Raw genomic sequence first — 25,071 nt, forward strand, 5'->3', positions numbered from 1 at the left:
GGTTCTTCCAGGGAGATAGAATGAGAGCAAAGAACGGGAAATCTGGGGTCCTTTGCCCCTCAATGCTTTGTGGGCATTACACAGGGATTTGAACGTGATCCTCTCAGCAGCAGGGACCCAGTGGAGAGAGATCAGCGATTTTCAGGCAGATTGGTTCCTATGAATATTAAAAAGCAATCGCGCAGCACAGTTCTATACTACCTGAAGTTTCATTATTGTGGCCTTCGGAGATCCTAGGTAAAGAGAATTACCATAATCCAGGCGAGAGAGAACAAGAGCCTGGACTATCAGCCTTTTTGCGGAAAAAGGATGAAGGGGAAGAATCCTCCAAAGCAGTCTAACCAAGCCATAGCAAATGTCTGCAAGCTTCACTGACTGATGTTCAAATGTCAGGCAATTATCCAGCCACATACCAAGGCTTTTGATTATTGTTTTAGAGGGAGGTGGAGCACCAGTCCAGTCGACGACCCCAAATCAAATTGTTACACAGGAACATAAGCTCAGTTTTGTCCCCGTTATGCTTAAGACAGGAGTGTTCTACCCACTTAGCTACCTTTTCAAGACATAGGCCTAAAGAGAGAGAAGGTGAGTATTGATTTTGAGTGAAGGAGAAAACTAGTTGAGTATTGTCAACATAAGTAATTTTTGAGATCCCAATAGATGAGACAATGTCTGCAAGTGGCCTAATGTATATAGTAAACTAAGTTGGGCTCAAGGATGAGCCCTGAAGTACTCGACATTTTAAAGGGAAGATGTCGGACATACAACCTTCTTCATAAACCTGAAAGATACTATCTTCGAGAAAAGACTGTAGCCAGGAAAGAGCTCTTCCAATAATTCCAACCTTCATAAGTCTCTTTACAATTATACTATGGTTTACTGTATCAAATGCTGAGCTTAAGTCAAGTAAGATAATGGCGACCGTGCATCTCATATTCTTTGACCACTGCCATTAAGGCCGTCTCTGTACTAAGAAGGGGGTCAACATCGAGTCTGAGTGCAGTGCAATACTTCAGTACTTTCCAGGAATTCTGACACGGTTTGGTTAGCGGCTGTATGACATTACAATGCATGCATTTACATTGCATGCCTTTACAACGTAAGTATTACAATGCAGTCCATTACAACGCATAGTGCTTTGGGGTGCTGGATAGTGAATAGTTTAATTTACTATTCCAACTCCAGTCCCCGTGGACACTAGGGAAGGTTATTGGATAGTAAATTAACCTATTCCCTATCCTAGAGCGCCCCCCAGAGCAATGCGTTGTAATAGTTTGCGTTGTAATTGTTGCGTTGTAAAGGCTCTGCGATGTAAAAGTTGCGTTGTAAGTGTTGTTCACCTTGGTTAGCATGTTTTTCCAGTATCTCAGCAATCCCTGGAAGAAGAGAAATAAGACAATAGTTGCTCAACATTAAGGGGTCCTAGTTAAGCTTTTTTAGTAGTGCTTTGAGCATGGTGGGCTTCCATGCCAGTGGAACACATCCAGTAGCAAAGGAAAGATTTATTAATTCAAGCAGAGAAGAGAGTATTGAGTCTACAACTCTCTCTAGCTTGTGTGTGAAAATCAGATCGATGTGGGATCCTGATTTGACTTTATATAGGATCTCTGTGAGCTTATCCGGGGTCAGGAAGGGAAATTCCTCGAGCCTACTATGAGTAAATGGTGGAAGATCATCACCAAAAAAGGAAACATTAGTAGAGTAAGGATGGTTAACCATGTCATAAATATCTTGAATTTCCTTATGAAAAAACCTAGGTAGATCATTGCACTGTAAGGGTGAAGGTTCCAAAGTAGGGCTTGAGGAGGATGGCTCAAGATGGGCTTTTGCATTCCTGAAAATTTCACGTAGGGAATTAGTGGTTTGATACCATTTTCCTTCAAAGTAAACTGCTTGTGCTTTTTCAATTTCAGCTTGATAGAGTTTAATAGAATCTCTATTTTTCTACTTACTTGTCCCCCCATATTATTTAGGCACTTTTACAGATTATTTTCAGTTTAGGGTGATTGGGTACATACCAAGGTGACATTTTCTCTTTTGTTCTACTTGTGAAGTTTTTTAGGGGGATCAATTCAGAATGCTTTCCATTGGCTATGGTAGGGTTTGAATATAATATAGATCTAGAATTTATAAGAGCTTGTATCCATTGCTCCACTGACAATTTAGACCAAGGTTGATCTTTACCACGAGTAGAATTAAATGTATGGGGCAGTGACACAGTTTCCAGAATAACTGGTATCAGAAAATGATCTGACCAGATTACAGGAACTGGGTCTAAAACCTTTAACCTATTATCGTTGGAGAAGACAGGATCAAGTAGATGTCCTTTATTGTGAGTAGCTCTTATCACTCTTTGTGTTAGCTGAATGGCCAAAAGGTCTTGAAGAAGAGCAAAAGCTTGGGTGTTCATAGGCTCATTCAGATTAAGGTTAAAATCTAATAGAGAAACATTTGCTGTCGTAGTGGAAAAATTGGCAACAACTTCGGGAAGGGATTAGAGAAATGTACTACCGCATATAGATGGTCTATATACTAAAACACCAGCGAAAGTGCTAGTGGGGAAAACAAGATAACAAAAGTCATACGCTCAGAGGCTAATATCTGAGATGGTTCCATAAAACAGCTAAGCATATCTTTCAGGATGATTGCCATACCGCTACCCCGCTTGGTTTCATGGTCTCTGTGTTGGCTATAATATTCAGGGGGGAGGATTTGAGCATGATCTGGATTAGAATCTGCATGTAGCCACGCTTCTGTCAAAAATACCGCATCTGGGTATTCCTCTTCTAGAAGAGTGAAAAGCTATAAATTTATGTTTAATTGGGAGACCCCTGCAGTGCTAAAAGTTGAGCAGAAAATATGAAGGCCTAATAAACTTGAAGAAAGGCATGCTTCCTAGCCCTTGAACCTGGTCATATGCGGGCGGGTGCAGATAGGCTTCCTTAAGTGGGTCTTTGGCGTGCAGCGTTACGCCCACTGCATTTTATAACGAGAACCTAGAGACACTGGAGCGCTAACCAAAATGGTGTCTTCCAAAATCTCGATGTGCAAAAAAGCTGAGTTCAATTAAAGATGTCTTCAATTAAAATACTTTAATTTCCAAACAGTAAGCTTAGTGCAAATTCCGTATTAAAACAGCAACCAGATACAATTCAATGCTAGAACACTTTGAAGCCACAATTCCCGATAGGCCCCCGATTAGCAGCAAAAATGATTTTGTGCGGTGCTAACCACGTGTCTGCACAGGGGGTTTCATTTTATAACGAGATTAGAGTGCTTAGATTGAGGTAGAGTGGAACTGGGTAGTTTGGAGCGGGTAGATTGTGGTAGATTGGAGTGAGGTATATCGGATTGGGGTAGATTAGAAGGAGATAGATTAGAATGGGGTAGATTGGAGTGGGGGAGTTGGCTATATTAGCATGATAAATTGGAGGAGTGGGGTACATTGAATTGGGGTAGAATAGGGTGGAGTGTGGGAGATTAGGTTGGAGTGGGATAGATTAGGGTGGAGTGGGCTAGATTGGAGTGAAGTAGACTGAGGAATATTAGAGTGGGGTAGGTGGGGGTAGAATAGATCGGGATCAATTTAAGTAGAGTGGACTGGTATACTTGGGATCAAGTGGAGTGGAATATATTGGGGTAAATTAGAGTGGAGTGCAGTGAAGGGTGGTGGATTGGAGTGCGGTGGATTGGGTGGATTATAGTAGGGTAGAATTGAATGAAGTGGGGTAGATTGGGGTAGTTTGGAGTGGGGTCGTATTGAGTGTGGGTAGTTTGGGAATGGGGTATATTGGATTGGGGTGGAGTGGGTTAGATTGGACTAGAGTGGGATAGATTTCAGTGCCGTGAGGTAGACTAGAGTGAAGTGGAGTGGGGTAGATTGGGTAGAATAGAATGGAGTGTAGTAGATTGGGTAGAGTGGATTGAGGTAGATTGGGTGGATCCATTGGAGTGGGATAGATTGGGAAAAAGTGGCGCAGAGTACATTGCAGTGGAGTGCAGTGGAGTGAAGTAGGACAGAGTCGAGTCGCGTGGAGATAAAAGATTGGAGAAGAGTGGAGTGAGGTAGATTGGAGTGGAGTGTATTGGGGTAGACAAGGTGGAGTGGAGTGGGGTAGATTGGGTGGATTAGAGTAAGGTACACTGGTATGGAGTGGAGTAGATTGAAGTGCAGTAGTTGAAGAGGGATGATTGGGGTGGGGTAGATTGCAGTGGGGTGCGGTGAAGTGGAGCTAGGGGAGTAGATGGGGTGGGGTAGATTGGAGTATTGTAGATTGTGGTGTATTGGGTCGGGAAAGATTGGAATGTGGTGGATTGGGGTGTAGTGGGGTAGATTGGAGTGGAGTTGGAAAGATTTGAGGAGTGTGGTAGACTGGAGTGGATGGTGGTAGAGTGGAGTGGGGTAGAGTGGATTGTGGTAGATTGGATTGGGGTAGATTGTGGTGGAGTGGGTAGACTGTGGTGGTGTGGGGTAGAATGAGGTAGATTAGAGTGGAGCAGAGTTAAATCGATTGTAGTAGAGTTTGGAGAGGTGTGGCGTAAATTAGAATGGAGTGGGGTAAATTGGAATGGGATTGATTGGAGTGGAGTAGAGTGGAGGGGGCAGATTGGAGTGGAATGTATTGGATTGGGGTAGACTGGAGTGGGGTAGACTGGGTAGATTGGATCAGAGTCGAATAGAAATGAGTGGAATGCTGTAGATGGGGGTGAAGTGGGGGAGACTGGAGTGAGGTGGGGTTGATTGGATTAGATTGAATTGAGGAGGGTAGATTGGAGTGGAGTAGATTGGAATGGATTGGAGTGGAGTTGGGTAGAGTGGGTTAGACAGGGGTAGATTGAAGTAGGGCAGATTAGAGTGGGATGGAAAAGATTTGAGTGGGGTAGATTGTAGTGGAGCGGGATAGAATGGAGTAAGGTGGAGTGGAGTACATTGGGTGAAGTGAGGTAGATTGGAGTGGAGTGGAGTACATTGGGGTACACAGTAGTGGGGTAGATTGGAGTGAGTAAAGTGGAGTGATGTAAGTGGTGTAGAGGGACATTGAGTGCAGTGGCTTGTTGTTTCATGGAGTGAGTGGTGTTGATTGGAGTGGCTTGGAGTTGAGTGGCGTGGCGTGCCATAGAGTGCCTTAGAGTGGAATTGCATAAACTGGAGTGGCATGTCGTAGAGTGGACTGTCGTACAATGGAGTGGCGTGGCATAGAGTGGAAGGGCATAGAGTGGACTGGCGTAGTGTTGAGTATTCATGGTGTGGAAGTGCACTGCTATAACAGACAACACATTTTCAATTGAAATGACCATTACATTTGCACTAAAATATGGTTTTACTGCACACAACTGATAATGTGTCCACATGCCATCACCCTGTGTAGTGATGTGTTTTGATCGGTAATCAACCTTTATCCCGCATTTTTTTCCCCGCATACTTTCAGGCCGCATACTATTAATCCGCAATGTCATTCATCCCGCATACCATCATCCCATCATTTTTTTACAACGCATGTGCTTTTATCACGCATGCCTTTACAACGAAATACGTTGTAAAGGCATGTATGGTAAATGCATTTGCGTTGTAAACGATGACGATGTCGAGAGAGGTAAGGGGGGGTTTGGGTTAATTTTTAAGGGTGGGGGTCGTGCTGGGGTAGTGATTGTGTAGTGTAGTGTTGTATTAGTGTAGTGTTGAGTTGTGGTGGTTGTTTAGTGTAGGGTCGTGCTGGGGGAAGTGTAATAGGGGTTAGGTTAGTGTTGTAGTGTTGTAGTGTTTGTATAGTGTAGGGTCATGCTGGGGGTAGTGTTTTAGGGTTTAGGGTAGTGTTGTAGTGTTTGCGTAGTGTAGGGTCATGCTGGGGGTAGTGTTTTAGGGTTTAGGGTAGTGTTGTAGTGTTTGCGTAGTGTAGGGTCATGCTGGGGGTAGTGTTTTAGGGTTTAGGGTAGTGTTGTAGTGTTTGCGTAGTGTAGGGTCATGCTGGGGGTAGTGTTTTAGGGTTTAGGGTAGTGTTGTAGTGTTTGCGTAGTGTAGGGTCATGCTGGGGGTAGTGTTTTAGGGTTTAGGGTAGTGTTGTAGTTTTTGTGTAGTGTAGGGTCATGCAGGGGTAGTGTTTTAGGGTTTAGGGTGGTGTTGTAGTGTTTGTGTAGTGTAGGGTCATGCTGGGGGTAGTGTTTTAGGGTTTAGGGTAGTGTTGTAGTGTTTGCGTAGTGTAGGGTCATGCTGGGGGTAGTGTTTTAGGGTTTAGGGTAGTGTTGTAGTGTTTGCGTAGTGTAGGGTCATGCTGGGGGGTAGTGTTTTAGGGTTTAGGGTAGTGTTGTAGTGTTTGTGTAGTGTAGTTTCTTGCTGGGGTGTAGTGGTTTAGGGTTTGGGTAGTGTTTTAGTGTAGGGTCATGCTGGGGGTAGTGTTTTAGGGTTTAGGGTAGTGTTGTAGTGTTTGTGTGGTGTAGGGTCATGCTGGGGTGTAGGGGTTTAGGGTTTAGGGTAGTGTTGTAGTGTTTGTGTAGTGTAGGCTCATGCTGAGGTGTAGTGGTTTAGGGTTTGGGTAGTGTTGCAGTGTAGGGTCATGCTGGGGGTAGTGTTTTAGGGTTTAGGGTAGTGTTGTAGTGTTTGTGTAATGTAGGGTCATGCTGGGGTGTAGTGGTTTAGTGTAGTATTGTAGTGTTTGTGTAGGGTCATACTGGGGGTAGTGTATTAAGGTACTGTTGTAGTGTTTGTGTAGGGAAGTAAAGTGCTTTATGGTAGTGTTGGGGGGTTGTGCTGGGTAGTGTAAATGTAGAAAAAGGACTGTGTGTCAAGGGTGGGTGGTGCAGGGGTACTACATTAGAGTGTAGGGTAGTGTAGGGTAGGGTAGTGTACTTTTACTCACCTTTACATCTTTTACGAGTATACCTTTAACATGCATGCCTTTACAACAGGCATGCGTGCTAAAGGCATATTCGTTCTAAAAGTTTTCGTTCTTTTAATTTGCGGGCTAATAGTACATGCGGGATTATTTTTGCGGACTGATGGTATGCGGGCTGTTTGTCTGCGGGATATCGTCATATATTCGTTTTGATCGCATTCAAATGTTTGTTTCCACCACACTTCAAAATTACAAACAAAAGTGTTTGATTTGTACTTATTCTGATGTACTCTAAAATATGAGCACCGTTAATTTTGTTGTTGTTGTGTTCCAGGGAAAAAAAACATCCTACACCCTCTCCTCTTCATGGGTGGGATTGTTACATAAATTCTCCCACTTTGAAGTTAGAGAAAGAAAAGTAAACACCAAGCACACTCTGAAGATAGCTTGACATTTGACCTCTGTCTTTGAATGCACAGCAAATGTGACAAGAAAAGAACAAGTTTTAACGGCCTGTTTACAGAAAGCAAATTTGAGGAAGAATACGGTAAACAAGTTTGGGCAATGGAAGGGTACGAATTCAAGCTGGACAGCCTAAGACAAATAAAGCCAGCAAATAGAAAGCCAGAAAATGTGTGTTACAAACCACAAAGGCAATGGTCAGTAATTGACGGAATGCATTCCCAGGTCAGCTTTTTGAATGTCCCCCAGATGCCTTTAACCACTTAGCTCCGCTTTTTAGTGGGTTTCGATCTAAAAATTGGTTTAATGCCTGAGTGAAAGTGCCTGTCCTCTTCTTTCAAAATGACATGCAACTGTAAATGTTTCTTATATGTTTATTACAACCATATGGCCTGAGCATTTAAACAGTGGCATGCTTTCTTTTTTAAATGTATTTGGCATATGCTTGCAAAAATATAAAAACAAGTTACCATCACACCTGCTGCCCAGGGACTGACCTATTAGTTTTGCCAATGCTTGTCATGTTAATCTTGATATTGTGGCAATTTAGACTGTACAGCATGTTCTCATGGAAACGACTGGGGGCCTGATTCACAAAGGTAAAGTTAGAGTTTTGTGTAAGTTTACTACTTTTTGGTATTTGAAAACTAAGCCTGAGGTTTTACACCTTTGTATTCCCTATACTTATTTGTACAGAGTTCTCCACACTGGAGACTCTGCAATCATTGCAGAGTACTGCACACACATAAGTATAGGGAGTGAGGAGTCAGAATACTGCACATGCAGAATACTGAAATTGTACGTATACCTTTGTGAATTGGGCCCAATGTATCTAAGTTAAGTGATTACATTAAACTTGTTTGCTTTCAAATTGTTCATTTGCCCTTTTTGGTGCTTTTTTAATTGGTTCCTCATTGTTGATGTGGGCTCCCGAATTTCCAGGTGCATGAAGCCTAGTGGTTGATCATGTTTCTAACACTATATGAGAGGATTGCTGTATCCGGGGGTAGTTGTAAATGATTTCACAAACACACACATACCTGACTGTGCAATCGTTACATAAAACCTGCTGGTAAAAGTGGTGGATTAAGTAAGACTAGGGGCATATCATGTCAGTGCTTGTGGTGAAGCACTTAAGGGTAGAAGCCTAGGGGCAGCAAAAAACCATTTTCCTAGGGGTCAGCCATCCATGTACCAGCCCTGAAAATTGTTGGTCTTTTAGGAGCTCAAGAAAATATGCTCTTCACATGGGGTAGCTTTGCTGGCTCTCTCTACATATGACATAGCTGACCCTACTTCTCAGATAACACTGTCTTATATCCTACGCAGATCACTCTTGTTACAGGAAGAGATCATACTGTACCAGGATCTTTCCAGGGTGGTCCTTGCTTAGGGTAATCTCTGACCCATACAGCTCCAGTGTCACCTCCTTGGTGAATGATACAGTCTTGAGGCCACGGTGGTCATTCTTGACTATGACTCTGAACGGAATCAATGTAGGATCTATGGATGTTGTTCCAACCAGTAGATAGGCACAGGTGCCCATGAAAGTGATATGTATCCCATCGTAGGTGTCGTAGTGAGCATCTCCCCATGCTGTACATTGGGCATAGCTGACTGGGAAGCAGCCAAGGACACCATTTGCCACCATACATCTTTCACTGTCTTTGCATTTCACAGCTTTGCACACCACCATGCCCAGAGCTGGGTCACACCTGCAGCGCCTTTCACAGTTCTTGTCTCCCCAGAACTCCTCATTGGGCTTGTAGTACACACCGTTGTCAGTGCAGCCACAGTTGTCGACAGCAACACAGTCGCAAGAGCTGAGAATGAAACCTTGGTCACACTGGCAGGTCTCTACTGGCGGGTCAGTGCATCTGTCTGGAGCAGTTCTATCCAGGCATGTAGCAGGGCAGGCGTTTCCACTAGCCTCATAGTGGCTGTTCGATGGGCAGGGTAAGGCTGGAATAGTAAAAAAATCAGTGAGTAACACAGTCAGAAAAACATGAGAAGACCACTAAAGAACCTATAAGTTATATTAAAGGATGCTTGGTATAGCAGGAGTGGTTTAAGATGCAACAAAAATGCTGTCTCTAACCCGTATTGGGTTTACATGAAAGTTATATTTGGGGTGCATATACCAGTCCCTATCCAGGACCGTCTGCACTAATAGTAGGCATGCCCCTTCATAAGCAGAAAGTGATGCATGATATTTTTTAGATTGCTCATCAAATAAGCCCAGTAGCTGAGATCTGTTTACAACAAGGTGCAAGTTTAAATGCTGACATCCCCTCCTTACCCTTGAGTGATTCAACGACAATATTCAGATATCTATTGTGTTTTTTAACAAAAACACCCCTTATATAACAACAATACTAACGCCCTCAAATAGATACTGGAGGAGTTCTGAACAATTGTGTTAACTGTTTGGGAAGCGGATTTATGCACATTTAGCACAGTTTTTCTATTGCGGTATTGGTGCACTAAGAAAGGCGGTAATTGCACTTCTTGTGCAAACATCCATGCTTTTGTTTATCACCAGCAAAACATTAGTGCTAACCTCTACTTTTAAATACAGAAAAATATGAAATACACCATTTTTGGATGTTATTCCTAAATAAAAGTTACATTCATGGTAATATGATTTTTGGGACAAAAAAGTTCCTCGGATGGTGATGGATTTGCACTGATTGCCCCAACTATGATGCCTGGTTCCCTGATGCTCATTTTTTGTTGTCATGGGCAAACATGAATCATGCATGTGCTCCATGGTATAGGCCTGTGTTAAGGATTGCAGTCTTTTGGGATTTTGGAGGAGCACACAAAGCGCTACCTCATATTGGTGAAAGGCTAGGAGTTAATCAGCATGAGCGTGGTGGTGGCAGCATACCGCGTAGTGATCAGTAGGAGTGAACAGGTCTCTTTACCTGTGCCTCTTGAGTGACACAGGCTCACTCATTTAAAGTTCCACTGCTGTGGTCTTAACAAAACCTTGGCCAACATTGGTTTGGTGTGTGACGCTGCGCAGTGCATGTGTTATACATGCACTGGGTGTATGTATGACTGTGAAAGGTACAATACATGGAAGACTCTAGGTGCCAGTTTGGGAGACCCATGGGTGACTGAAGGAACATGAGGAGGTTGATGAATCCCCCCCCAGGCAGATTTGTGGATTGCTTCATTCCTGTGAGCTGGATGTGACACACATTGGTGGAGGGAGAGCCAAGCTCCTCAGTACACTTTAAAGAGTGATCCTTGATTCAGAGAGAGTTCACTGCGAAGGGGCCTGGGCACACCTCAGGAAGGAAATGGTGCTGATTAAAGAATCATGAAGAGTAGGGCTTAAGCCCTGTGGTTACCTTTTTATATTCATATTACTGTGGCTAATATCCAGGTGTGAACGTCTACTCACTCCCATGGCCTGTGTTGTGGAACTACCAGATTAAGAGTCAGCTTGCATAGACTGCTTTCTGAAGAAAGGGAAGGGTAGAGGAGAGTCACATCTAAAGGAAGCAGACCCCCAACATAAACTGCATTGACTCAGACTCTAACTCACATTTGGTGTAAGGAAATGTACTATAAGAAGGGGAGATCGAAGAGACTTCTGCCTATGACCAGGACTTGGGATCAAGGCCTTCCAGTCTCCTAGTTGGGTGAGGGAACATCGCCCAGGGAATCCAAGACCACCTTCCACAGCAACCTGGATAGAGCACCAGCGCCCGCCTGCTCGCAGGACCAGTGTGCCCTGTGAAGAAAAGGTGAGCATTGGAGGGGGCTAGTTCCAGTTGGGATCCTGGCAATTGGATCCCTGTAGCAAAGTGTGAGGAGCCGGCTACTTCACTGATCCGGTCATTGTCCATGTATAGGTTTGAACGGTACAAAGATCGATAATGGGCTGACACTGAGATCCCAGATTCTTGGTCTCACCGGTACCTGCTTCGGCCTCCTCCGGATGCTCCGCAAGTTTCTCCCCATGCTTCCGGAGGATCACAGGAGGATAACGGTTCAGGCTATAATCGGCTCGAGAATGGATTATTCGAACATCCTTTATCTCGGCCTGCCGGAGTATTTGCTGCAACGACTGCAGGTGGTCCAGAACTCGGCAGCACGGGCCATCTTCGGATTACCCGGCCGAGCTAGAACCTCGGGCCTCCTGCAGTCACTCCACTGGCTGTCTATTCGGAAGCGAATAATTTTTAAGGCCTTGACCTTGGCCCATAAAGCTCTACATGCCTCAGGAGCAAAATATCTCCAAAAAAGGCTAACTTTTTACCATCCTGCAAGGTCCCTGAGGTCGGGGTCCTTGTTCCTCGCCGTGGTCCCTCGCGTAAAAAGGGCACGTATAGGAGGTCGATCTTTCAGACTGCTGGCTCCGCAGCTTTGGAATACTCTACCAGTGACACTGCGCAGTATTTCCAATCTGTTGGCGGCTCAGGAAAGGCCTAAAAACCTGGCTTTTTACTCTTTAGATATTAGCCTTGATTGTTAATTTAGGGATTTCTTATTTTTCTGCTCTTTCTTTTCCGTTATGTTGTGGTACAGGTTTGCAATAAAGCGCCGGGACACTCTTTGAGTAGCCGTGCGCTATACAAGACAGATATAACATAACATAACATAACAAAAGGGGGTGGTGATGGACGGAGCATCTGAACCAATCAAACACTCACACCCAGTCAAAAGATCTGGGTTTGATCTATCACCGTTCTTTAGCCCACTCTGCCACCCCAGTTCAGACATGGCTATATGCAAATCAGTCTGACCCTGTGCCTCATGGGAACAGTCCAGCCCGAACTGCCAAGCCATGCCTTCCCTGGACCGGAAACAAGCTTCCGAGGCCTGGTTTCTGGCATTACAGCCGTCTTCAGCCCGGCTTGCTTGAATCCAGTGGCAAAGTGAGCAAGGGACTCACGTCTGAGCATACCCTGCCACACCTATGGCGGCCAAAAGCGGTACAAAAGGGGGTGGTGATGGACGGAGCATCTGAACCAATCAAACACTCACACCCAGTCAAAAGATCTGGGTTTGATCCATCACCGTTCTTTAGCCCACTCTGCCACTCTGCCACCCCAGTTCAGACATGGCTATATGCAAATCAGTCTGAAGGTTTGAAGTCAGCGATCTTGCATGCCAGGTGAGGCCACCATTACGATTGTTGCTGTGCCGATCAGGCTGTAGCCCATGTGTGAAGTAAAGTGGGTGTCCCATTATGCTAGGTGGGTCACCTTAAACATTGCTGTTGTCTGATCAGGCAGTAGCCCGAGTATGAAGTGGAGTCAGTGACCCCCGTATGCCAGGTGGGGTCACTATGAAGATTACTGCTGTATCAAATGGACTGTAGCCCATGTACAGAGTGAGGACAGTGACCCTGTATGTCAGGGAGGACCAGTGAAACATGGCAAGGAGTAGGGTCAGTTTGAGACGGTCATTGAAAGGAGGAGGCCGAAGTGATGACGCGAGCATGTCCAAGCCACACTGAGGACGGGCACCATGAGCGTCGCATTCCACCATCCCTATCTGTGGGGAGGACCCTAGTAAACGTGCCTGCACTGGAGGAGCATCGAGAACCCTCTAGCCACTGCCCCTCCAGAGCCCCGTGTGAAGAACTCCCCGGAGACAGCAACAGCACTTTTGGGCGCAGGGACTGAAATGTCTGCCGCAAACTCTTTAAATCAAACCCACAATACTGAGGGCAGTATTTAACAGTGCCCTGCAACAACAAATTGTTCTTGACTCTTTAGAAGTATTTTATAATTAATCCAGTGTTCAAGAATGGGCACCCAACCAGTGAATTATCATTTGATCACCCTTCTAGACATGAAGGCAAAACACTTTGCTAGTCTGCTACTTATAGATTTGATGGGGTGGGCCGAAGACATTCACATTGTCCCTCCGAATCCAACTACGTTCACTCACGGTACTGGCACATCAACTAATAGTCTGGCATTATCTTAATTACTGGTCAAGCTCAAGCACAAAAAGTAACCACTCTACCAATGTTACGTAGATTATAATGATGCACATGATTGCGGGAACCGCAACCTTCCCTGCCAAAAGCTATCATCTAGGAGTATCCCGGCTCACCTCCTAAAAGATTTACAGCTCCTGTATACGGACACCCATACAAGGGTGAGCATCAGAGACTTTTCCATCTTATCCATGAAAATACAAACTTCCAAGGACTTAAAGCAAGTCTGTGTTTTGGTGCCACATTTGTTGAACCTTTTTTTTATTTTTTAGCTGACTTATTTCCAGCCCTGTGTACAGTAAACTCGCATTCCCACAAGTTAGGTTCTATTTACATTCCAATCTTTCTATACGTGGATAATGTGATCCTGCTTAGTCAAACAAAAACTGGGCTACTATTACTTATTGATAAGCTTTTCCTATGTTCTTCAACCAATGGTATGACAATAAACCTGAAGAAAACCAAGATCATGGAAGTCAGCAGCAGGATCATGAAAAGCCATAAATGGTTCCTACACAGTGAGCAACTGGAGTTGGCAAGAACTATAGATACTTAGAGGTACTCTTTGATGAAAGAGGCACCTTTCAACAGCATTCTAAAAGACCTGACGGGAAAGGGAAAACTTTGATCCTTGCTTTTCATACCTTACATTGAGTGCTGGTCAGCCCAAGCTTTTTACCCCTACGGAAAGTAATCGGAGCAAAACTCTTCCCGTACGTTTCTTACAGAAGTGAAGCCCTAAGCAGCAGAGATGAAGCAGTCTTAAAGTTATTTTTATCTAAAACACATACAGGCAGATTCATCAACGGAAAATCGGCTCGCAAAGGGCCAGATTCTCAGAATCTGGCCCTTTGCGAGCGCAATTTTTGCATTTGGGATTCATCATTCCAAATGCAAAAATCACAAATTGCGAGGAATTGCATTTAAGGAATCTCTGTTTGAGATTCCTTAAATGCAATTCATGAACCATTTTTGAATTGCGAAATCGCTATTTTTGGCCGCTATTTACCGCGAAGTCTGACTCCGTGGTAAATAGCGAAAACTTAGAAAAATGCACTAAAGTGCATTTTTCTAAGTTGTATGTTACACACACACAAGTCCTTTGGACATGTGTGTGCGCAACATCAGTCTACATTTACATTTCAGGGGTGCTACAGGGTGTCCTTTGGACACCCCTGGCACCCTTGAAATCGCATCCTTATTTGCGATTAGCAAATTGCTAATCGCAAATAAGGAAGCTGTAGAAATCGCAAATAAAATTGCGATTTTTACATGAATCCCGTTTTGCGAGTCTTTAATAGCGATTCCTTAATAATCGCTATTAAGGACTCGCAAAACGGGACAATGATGAATCTGGGGGATAGGGGCTTATTTACAAGCCCTTTGCGCCACTTTTGCGTCACTTTTCCCATGTTAAAAGTGATAGAAAAGTGGTGCAAGGGGCTTGTAAATCTGCCCCTTAGATCACTGTTTCAACTCACCCCAAACGCTTTGCCTGCCATGACATGGCCAGAGTTCCATCTACTAAATCCATCAATAGCAAGGAAAGGCAACTACGTAAAAATATGAAAAACAATCAGGTCCACCACAGGAAGTTAACTGTGCCAAGAACTCTGTCAGGATATGCAAACAAATGAAACTGCACCTGTTCGCCCTTACCTCGATTTGGCCATTAAAGATCTTGGCATTCGTGCAATATGGGAAAACTCCCCATCTCCAATCACCTTTGAAAAGCTGGTTAACAGCATAATGAAAAACACTTCTGTGCTAACAGACAAAGATATGTTATCCTCTAGATTGCATGCCTGTACTATCCTAAATGAGTTCAAGACACTTAAGAAGCCATGTGGTGAAGACATTTAAATATATACTTTATGCGCTACCGTTTTGGCCTTTTTCCCAGAGAAAATCGATGGAAAGTTGTGGGAAAGGATTGCTACAAAGAACTGTTGCAACTCATACACAGTGACGTCCAGTGCCTCTAAGAATAGTGAAGTGGCGGGGATGCGGCAAGTGCAAGCTAAGTGGATTAAAAAAAATATATATATTTTCCCTTGTAATCGTCTATTTACTACCTCCCCGCTGCACCGCTCTTACCTGCACCAGCCGTCAATGATCATACATATTACATATTTATGCCCAGGCTTACTTCAAGAAAGGACGTTACTGCTGAAAACCCCTTTTAATCAACATGGTATTCGGTCTTGTAAGAATGAGGAAATCACAGGACTAAAACCGATGGACCCTATTTACCACTGCCAATATATGAAATTCTTAAGGCTTACGGGAAAAACGTTGATCCGCACGAAAGTCGTGCAGTGGTAAACACAATCCCATACCCTTCCTTTATTGTCTGTACACTTTCTCTGAACTGCACTTTATACTTTCTTGAAAATGCACTTTGCTCAAAGCCAATTGATTTAATATGAGTACATTCCCTCAGGTTCTTTTCTGGATGCATCTTGGGTGATTCCAACAGTTTAACAAAAATATGGATTATGCAAAATATTGGCGCATTTGCTTCTTTAGCTAGCTGGAAATAGGTATCTCCTTTCTGGCTTTTTATACTAACCTGATGTGTAAGCCTCCTACTTTGCTTATGTCAGTTAAACTAAATTGTAAGGGTTCACCTAAGATTACACCTCATCTCGTATATCATGTCTCATGCAGCATTATTTGATCACATTATTATGAAATTGAATTTTAAATTGTGTGCATGGTTTTAAAAGAAAATGGATTAATGAAATTTCATCAACTTTTAATGTTAGAGTTTTAATTAACTGTACAATAAAAATAGACTTGACTTGACTTGCTGCATGTCCAGCTTCCACGAAGGGGATGCGCTCCGAGATTCCGGTTGGGCTGGTCCTGCTGGTGCAGGTAAGACTGAAATACAGGCCAGACGGCCCCAGAGGAACATGCCTGCCACATATCGGTGCTGAAGCACTTTTGATATAATAGAAACTTGGAGTAGGACTCCTGAGACTCAAATTTTTGTGGGGCTAAACCTCAATGTTGCCTTTAGTGAATGAGGAGTAACCACTACCGCTAACGAGAGGGGAGTGGGACTCGGGAGCCCGTCAGTTAATACGCTGGAGCCCTGACCTCCGGGGACTGTGTGTATTGTTTGTGAATGCCGTATTTTACTTTGTGTTTGCATATAAATGCAGATTTTTTCTTAAAAGCAATTATTTGATTGGACACTCATTTAGTGCTGCTGAATGTATTTTCAGTTGTGAGCCTGTGTTCACCCCACTCTGTCTACCTCCCCCCACAATCCTCCCCCAAAGCCTTGCACTGCTTGACCTGTGCTACAACTTGGAGTCAAGTGATGAAGGGGTACTTGGTATAGTTGCTCTGGACCTATAGTAGGTTGGGCCCCAAGACACCAGGAGTAAAAGGCCTCATTCCCCACTTTTGGGTCCAGTAGCTCCTGATAGCCCTGTGGCCCTCTTTATGGAGTTCTGGCAATGATCATTGATGATTTTGGTAATGCAATGTTCCATATGCGGTGTTTGTGAGACCTCTATGTGATCATCTAACTGCGGGCTCTATGTTTAGTACCAGTCCTGATTTAACTAAATGTACAAGAGATAAAATGAGGAGATTACTGATCGGAAGGAATAGATGGAGCCAGGTTCTGCGAGAATATATTCACTTATTTCAAGTAAACAAAGGATCAATAGGTCTCTAATCAACATGAATTATATATTTTCCTGCACTTACTACTACACTTCTAAAGACACATGTTTCTCTCACTGTCGACCCTTCCTTTTCATTTTCAACTCCACATCTTAGAGGATATGCCAATGTTTTTCATTTTTATCTAACTCCTCTAGTGTTCGTAAGGTAGAAAGCAGAAGGGGACTAGTCGCTTCAAATCAATTAACTAATGATATGGGAAACACATGCAAAAATGTATCCCCATACCTACTACAGACGCTGTGCTGTGTTATTGTGCCGCAGTTATTGTAGTGGCCACTACCAAACAACATCAGACCCCATGACCAGGCCATGTTAACAGTTTAGGCTGGACTCAGTGTTTAAAGTATTGCCTCATTTTTGTGCCCAAGGTTCACACTGAGAATGTTTTTGGTTAGTGAAAGAATCCTGGCTTGGAAATACACGAGGGGTGATACCACAATATCAGAACCAACATACAGTCTGCCCAAATATTGTGTCCTTAATAGTGTTTAAAAATATCGCCCCTTTGAGATATTAGAAATTCTATAGATACTGGGGCTACTTTTATTAAACAGTGTTTAGGCCACAATACTTCTTCCAGATGTTATTTTTCAAATTTTGACATAAAACCGTAAGTGAGTGCTTTTAAATAAAATAGGCATAAATTAACTTCTTACTCATTGGTCTAGTACAGCGAAGAGCTGTCAGTTTTAGATAGGGACCTTTACAACGCTACTTTTACAACACACTACCATTACAACAAAACTTTTACAACGCAACATCCATTACATCGCATGCCATTACAACGCAACCATTACAAAGCATGACACTACAAAGCATACCACTACAACGCATGTCATTAAAACGCATACCATTACAACGCATAACATTACAATGCATAGTACCCTTACACTATCTAACACTTACCCTACTGTTGCACCCCCTGGAGTTAGAATGGTATTTTTTACCCCTACACTATCCAACACTTACCCTACTGTTGCACCCCCCTGGAGTTAGAATAGTAATTTTTACCCCTACACTATCCAACACTTACCCTACTGTTGCACCCCCCTGGAGTTAGAATAGTAATTTTTACCCCTACACTATCCAACACTTACCCTACTGTTGCACCCCCCTGGAGTTAGAATAGTAATTTTTACCCCTACACTATCCAACACTTACCATACATGCAATGTAATGTTATGTGTTGTAATGGTATGCGTTGTAAAGGTAGTATGCGTTGTAATGGAATGCGTTGTAAAGGTAGTTTTTTAAAATTCGTTGTAATGGCATGCGTTGTAATGGAATGCGTTGTAATGGATGTTGCGTTGTAAAAAATGCGTTGTAAAGGTATGCGTTGTAAAAGTATGCATTGTAACGTCATACATCCGTTTTAGATAACATACTAGATGTACTCACACAAAGGGGCCTGATTGGCCTTCAGCCATGTTTTCGTTAATGCTCAGACTGAGGTGAGAATCAGGGCTTGCACTGAATCTTATCTCTTTCCTGTTTGCACTTATGGCTGTAACTAACATCATAATGAAGATAATTTACACGCCATGTGATAGAAATATGTGTAGCATTCCTTGTTAATCAATACCTTCATGAATCAACCAAGACCATTCAGTACTTTGCACAGAGAGAACAGGATAAAAGTACTTATCACCCTTATAGAGCAAAGGTTAGTCAACATGTCACACAAGAGAGCAGGGTTCAAATATTTATCACCCAAATAACATGCAGCTTCCCATCAGCTACCTTGGTATACATTTAGGCTCGGTTTATGACATTATAGAGATGACCCAACTAAGACCTCCTACAGAATGGAGTTAGTCGGTTGTTACTTACGGCATCCAGACGGCATCCTCCAGTCATATAGCATGACACTATTTTTCAAGCAGGTGCTGGCATAGGCGCTTAGCGCCTGGCAGAGAATTTGCTTAGCTCCCCCATTCATACAGACATCGTAGAGACAGTTGTCGAAGAATTTATCCGGGTTCACTTTGGAGTGACATTCACGGAACGGTCCATCAGTGTTGTTGCTGATCAGCCCACAGAACTGGTTGCCGCTGTACAGGCTTTTCATGCTCTCCTCGCAGGTAGGGCAGTTCCCAGAGCAATAGTCCCAACAGAATGGGTCTCGGTCGTATACCTTCCAGCTACGAGCCCAAGCTACGATGTCAGTGACCTGGTTGCGACTGGGATCAAACATGTCATCTTCTGCATTCTGATTGAAATCCCCACAGAGGCCACCAGTGGTGCCATAGTAGCTGCTGGGAAGGGTCAGCACACAGTGCCAGATCCAGTCGTAGCTCACCTCAAGGCCATTCTCTGCTTTGAGTAACACCTGAAGGCCGCTCTGGTACACTTTAAATAATCCTGCTTCCTCATAGGGCAAGTTGTATAAAACACCATTCACCTAATTGAAATGAGTAAAAAATAACTAGTTATGTTGCGACCTTACATAATAACAATTCTATAGACATTACATGCTTAAGAGAATACCTTTGTATCTTTCAATTTGAAATATCAGCATCCATAAAAAGTGCTTATTTTGGACAATTTCTGTTTCCCAATGAGCATTCTAAACCTCCAGTTTATTAACAGCATCATGGAATTTACTATCTTCAACACACTTGAAAAATCGGCTCATATAATTCCTACTTTGTATTATTTCTGAATTCCTTAAGCCCACTTATGGCATGCCCTTCCAGTTCATTTTCTGCAATTTATTAAAGCAATTGATGACTTAAGATGGCTGCTGCCATGAGGCTGGAAGGAAATAGCTATATTGTGTTATGCGATGGTATTCTAAGCACTTTTGTTACATGATCCCATTAAGCCAAGTCAAAGTAAATATTTTATAAATTGTCTGATTATAGTCAGTTATGTTTCTTTATTTCACATAATTGGATCATGGATCATGTCTTACAATGTGTGAACTGAAAAGAGAACAATTTATAAACTTATGAAGGATTTTTGGTGTACAATGCCATAGCTTCTGACAAGGAAGGTGCCAACCTATTCCAAACTTCTTGTTTGTCATTACATGAGCAGAGACTAAGTAGCCTGGTCTCCGGACTTAGCTTTCTGAAATATACTTGGTCAGTGAATCATGAATCTGTGACTGGTCCCAACTGTTTGCATCGAAGAAAGATTGTGTGGTAGTAAATAAGGACAACAACTAATATGGGACATTTTCCCTCCTGAACTCAGAAAAAGTCCCTCATACTCTTCTTTCAAGAGAGGCCTAAACAAATTCATATTATGGAAAATAAAACAAGGTCAACTGCTCAAACTAAGCCTCACTAAACAACCTCCTAAACTCAACTCGATTGATATACTGATTGGATGAGAGGCAATATAATAAAATAAGAGGTTACAGAATTTAGCACAGAAAAAAAGTTATCAACAGAGTCTTTTTCGGTAGTTTTATTTCAGGTGTGCTTGATTTGTGGTCAATTGGACAAGCCAACGCGATTCGCCCAAACTAGGGCTTCTTTAGGGCAATGAGATATAACAAGTGGGTTTATACTGCTAAAACCTATACATATCCTTGCTTCTCCCTCAATAGTTACAATTGCAAACCAGCTTTAGAAAAGACAATAGGTAACACACACCAATACAGACAGGCAAAAGTGAACATTTGTGCATGCTTGTGCATGTATGTATTAGTGTATTAAAGTCAGACCTATATATAAGTGAAAACAAGACTATGTTGAAGACTAACCTACCTTCATTATAGTCTTTTTTGTTTTTAAGTGAAAAGAAGATTGGATGGAATCCTACCCTTGTTCCTATAGCATAGAAGCAAAGGCAGAAGACATACTAAAGATTTCTTGCCATTATCTCAAAAAGGAAAAAATCTGCTTTAGTGTTAGTAATGAGAAGGGTCAAGGAGCCTAAATTAATTAAACAAATTCTTGGTTGGAGGCACTTAGGAAAATTAAGCTGAAAAAAACAAAAATACTCAGTTTTGTCGGAAATTAGAAAAAGTCTACAGGAGCTGAAAATATATGCCCTGCCATTATGTTGTTGTTCTCTCACCTAGCCTTAAGCGGCAGCCTGACAGAAGTATAAAATACAGCAGTCGGTTTTAATGTTAGGGTCAGGCTTGCACACCAGCCCTGATGTAGACATAACAATGTAGTGAAAACAGATAGCAACAAAAAGATTGTTTTATGCGTACAGTGAATATATGACAAACAAATGAGTGTGTAATGACTGAGTGTTTTCTTTAGAGTCAAATAATCCCTCATGTAACAGAAGGCGGAAGGGTACTGCCAAACAGCCAACAGCATGAGGTGAAAAGTTTTACTTCTCTGAGGAAGAGCCAAAATCTTCTCTGCTTCGCTGCATAAAAGATCAAAAATACCATACAAATAATAACAATTAGAGTGATCCAACAAAGAAACAACATGATCAGCCCTGCTCCTACGTCTTCCTCTTTCTTACACCCTTTCTCCCGAGGGCTATCGGGAGAAAAAACAGAGGGGTTTCCAGAAGGGCCAACACCTGGAAAATGTACTTGCCTGCTCTCACCAGGGCAGCAGTTCCTTCAGTGCACTATAGTAGAAGTTAAGAACTGCTTAACATCATGCTCTCCTTTCCTAATAGCTGAATCTGTAAACTTTTAGAATGCACTTGAACTGATTGGCAGTAGACCTCTACTGCAGTATGTGAATATAAGGTGGAGCCCAGATCCAGCACTTTATAGAGCTACATTTAGAAAGTGCGAGCTAGGATCCTGCTTGCAATCATTTTTTACCATGGAGCAGCTTGCAGTCTGCTTCTTCAAGGCTAAGACTAAGCCTGATGCCTTGTTGAAGCCTTGTTGATACCTTGTTGAAGCTCTGCTGACTTGTTCTGCTGAACTTGGCCGTGCCAGCATTTAAGACCCTATTCAGTCCAAGGAATCCAATAGGTACTGAACCAGAGTGCCCAGGGTAATTGCACAAAATCCATCTAAAAGTATTTTTGAAGTGCTTACCTGGGGAGCAAATGCCCTCTTGGTGCTCCTTTGTGGCACTCCTGCCTTGTCCCTTTCTTTGGATCCTTTAACTTCATTTTGGTGATGCGCTGGATGCAGTGTCCCTGTTCTAGAGCTTAGAGCCAGTGCTTAGTTGTTGTTGTTTGTGCCCTTTGCACCCTACATAACTTACTTTAGGACCAAGGTCTGTTTCTCCTGCACACAACTTAATTAATCTTTTTATTTAGATAACCTTTTCCTAGAGCTGGTCTGCACACAGGACCAGTAGAGTGCTTCACAATCAAATAAAAGATCACAAGAGCCATGTATCAATTAACAATAATAACTAAAAGAGATCCAGGATATTAAGAATACAATAATACGCAAATGTTATAGTAGATAGTTGGAGAGTAGATTCTATTTTATTTTTTAAAATGGGGAATATTCCAAGAAGACTGAAGTCAGTTGGATAGACATGAGATTAACCCAGATATCACCAAAACCAATGGATCTTCTGATGTTTCCTGAAAGCCACGATGGAGGTTTGAGCTCTCACGAGATTTGGGAGGGAGTTCCAAAGAATTTGTGGTGACTCCTTAAAGGGACGGTTTCATAGCTTGAGCAGCTCTGAATTTTGTCGTTTCTGGCACCAAAGAGAATGCTTTCATTTTTTTCAAGGAGTTAAGTTATCTACCATCAATGCCTGAATACATATGAGGCAAGCATGCGTATTAAGTATATCCTTGATAGAGCATATGCAGGGGTCGCTCATACCATTGACAGCTACTACACAACAATACTCTTAAGATGGAGGAAGAATGTTTCTTGGCTTAATGATTTCATACTATGAAGCCAAAGATACTTGATCTTAGTGTGTTAGGGGCATGCTGTGTTATTCCAAATATTGCAGTCATCATCAAGGTGTGTAGTTTGCGATCCTCCAAAAGATGATTGAAAACAGTATTTGGGGGTTCCATTTACAGCAGGTGGACAACAATTTTCGTGGCTGTCAATTGAGTTTAATGCCATAAGATTTCTGAATTTGAGATGCGCACCAATACATTGTTAGAATGGAGCTCCCTAGTTGCATTTGAAAACCTCAGTAACAACATAAATTTAATCCATCAATTTTTCTTAAGTAGACTTGCAATCTGGGAAACATGGATGCCTCGCTTTGATGGACCGCAGCAAGTTTGCCAAATCTTGTTAAATTGCTGATTTTCCAAAACGGAAGTGATGCGAGTGAAGTGAATGAATCTCTCCACACAAATTGGTGCCATTGGTGGCTATCATTACTTGAATGTGAAATGTGGCTCTCATAAGCAAGGATATTGAAGTACCCACTAAAGACAGAGCTCTCCTAGTGTTCTGTGTCCTGAGGAGAACCCCTCAAGAAACTTATTTGGGTTTGAAACATGTCTACAGTTTTTACATAGGCCAAATAGTTGTTCATGTTGATGTGCTACTACTTTTGCTCACAAACCAATTTCTCCTTTTTATAACATGATTAGAGTGAGAGTAGTAGGGTCACTATTCAGCCACTACCTTTGAGATGATTTAGATATATAACTGAGCAAGACACTAGCCAGAGGTATTTTGATTTTATTGTGGTTGCAAATTTATACAGACCTTGAGCCATACATGTGTTGTATGTCATTTTCTTCAATATGATGTATATGTGTATTGAAAATGTATCGCGTTATGTAATATGTATGTCTATTATAATTTGTTGTGATTTCAGTGTATGTCCAATTATTTTAAAAGTTTTGTATGTATCAAAACAAAGATTTCCAAAGGACTTTATACTAAACAAAACACAAAATAAAAATGTAAGAAATTAAATCATGTTTTTCAGATCTTAGTAACTAGTTTACGTGATCTTTGAATGAAAGTAGCAGTGATTGCATATTAGTATTGGCATTTCTTGTGGTGTTTTCTAGTATGCGGCCCTGCCTTACTGATTGAGGGCCAAACCCTTTAGTGGTATGTATTTTACAAACTAAGGCTGACTATTTTTCTAACAAGATTTTAAAATAGGCTAATAAGTCCAAGGACATGTTTGCTGTAGTGGATGAACTATCTAAGCCAGATAGGGTCACGGCAAAACCTCCCCCTTCTCAAACCCTATGTGATTCTCTTAACTCCTACTTTTTTGAAAGAATTGCCACTATCAAGTCTAGCATACAGCGATGGTTGCTATCTGAGCTATGGTTTTACAAAACTGGTTTGCTTTATATTTACAACATATTTACTTATATACCTTTGTGGAGATTTATTACCAACATTACTAACTCAGGGAAAGAACTAACAGAGTTAAAAGCTGATGGAGCTTGGGAAACCATTGGGAAGGGATTATCATCTATGGGTGTTTGGTTTGCAGCTCTGGGAGGAAGTATAGTTGGAAAACTACTCACACCACTATCCCTAAGGGCTTACTAATCATAATAATCATATATTGTTATTGTAAGCGTAAAGGAGTTGAACAAGAAACTAAAGTAAAGAAAAGAAATAGAGCAGAAATTGAATTAGGAAATAAGCTATGTGGATACTATAACAACATGAAAAATTTGGATTAGGCTAGTTGTAACTAATGAGGACAGCTGCATTCTAAAAGTGACATCAGAATATGATCAAATGATAAGATAAGATTGTGTGATGGCTTGATTTGCCATCAAAGGGAGGAATTTATGGAGCTTAGATATTATTTAATGTCTACTTTTATCAATTCTCACCTGTAAAAGATCATTACAACAAATATTTCCTGATGAAGACATGTTAACCTGCTATTTCGAAAAACGTGAGAATATATACTGCATCATAAAAGCATGCAAAGTGCTCCAAATGGTGTTATGAAAATGTACACAAAATGAAAGAAATAACACGAGAAACTACACATGAATGTAATTTACATGTTGTAAGAAAATAAATCATTAATAACATAGAGAGTTGTCTGATAATAACAGTCAAAGTGCTTCGCACCCGGAAAATATATGTATGCTTCATGAAGTTATTGAACTGAAAAATCATTTTAACTAAAGAGATTTTACATAGTGCAAATCTGAGAATCTGTGACATCTACCAATAACACGTGTAATGAGAGTGACACATAAATATATGAATTGATAAAAGATAACGCACACATCATGCTTTAGATTTTT

At 42.0% G+C, this 25,071-nt stretch overlaps 1 protein-coding gene across 1 annotated transcript in view; it reads right to left on the minus strand.

Moving 5' to 3' along the window:
• The window catches only part of LOC144770674 (IgGFc-binding protein-like), a 334,107-nt gene that overhangs the window by 62,020 nt on the left and 247,016 nt on the right, over window positions 1–25,071 (minus strand). The window contains exons 22-23 of the mRNA XM_078655389.1: window positions 18,793–19,363; window positions 8,656–9,254 (exon numbers count right to left, since the gene is read on the minus strand). Coding sequence (XP_078511515.1) covers window positions 8,656–9,254; window positions 18,793–19,363 — 1,170 coding nt within the window. The remainder of the gene's footprint in view (window positions 1–8,655; window positions 9,255–18,792; window positions 19,364–25,071) is intronic.

This window comes from Lissotriton helveticus, chromosome 7 (genome assembly GCF_964261635.1).
Source record: "Lissotriton helveticus chromosome 7, aLisHel1.1, whole genome shotgun sequence".
Lineage (NCBI taxonomy): Eukaryota > Metazoa > Chordata > Amphibia > Caudata > Salamandridae > Lissotriton > Lissotriton helveticus.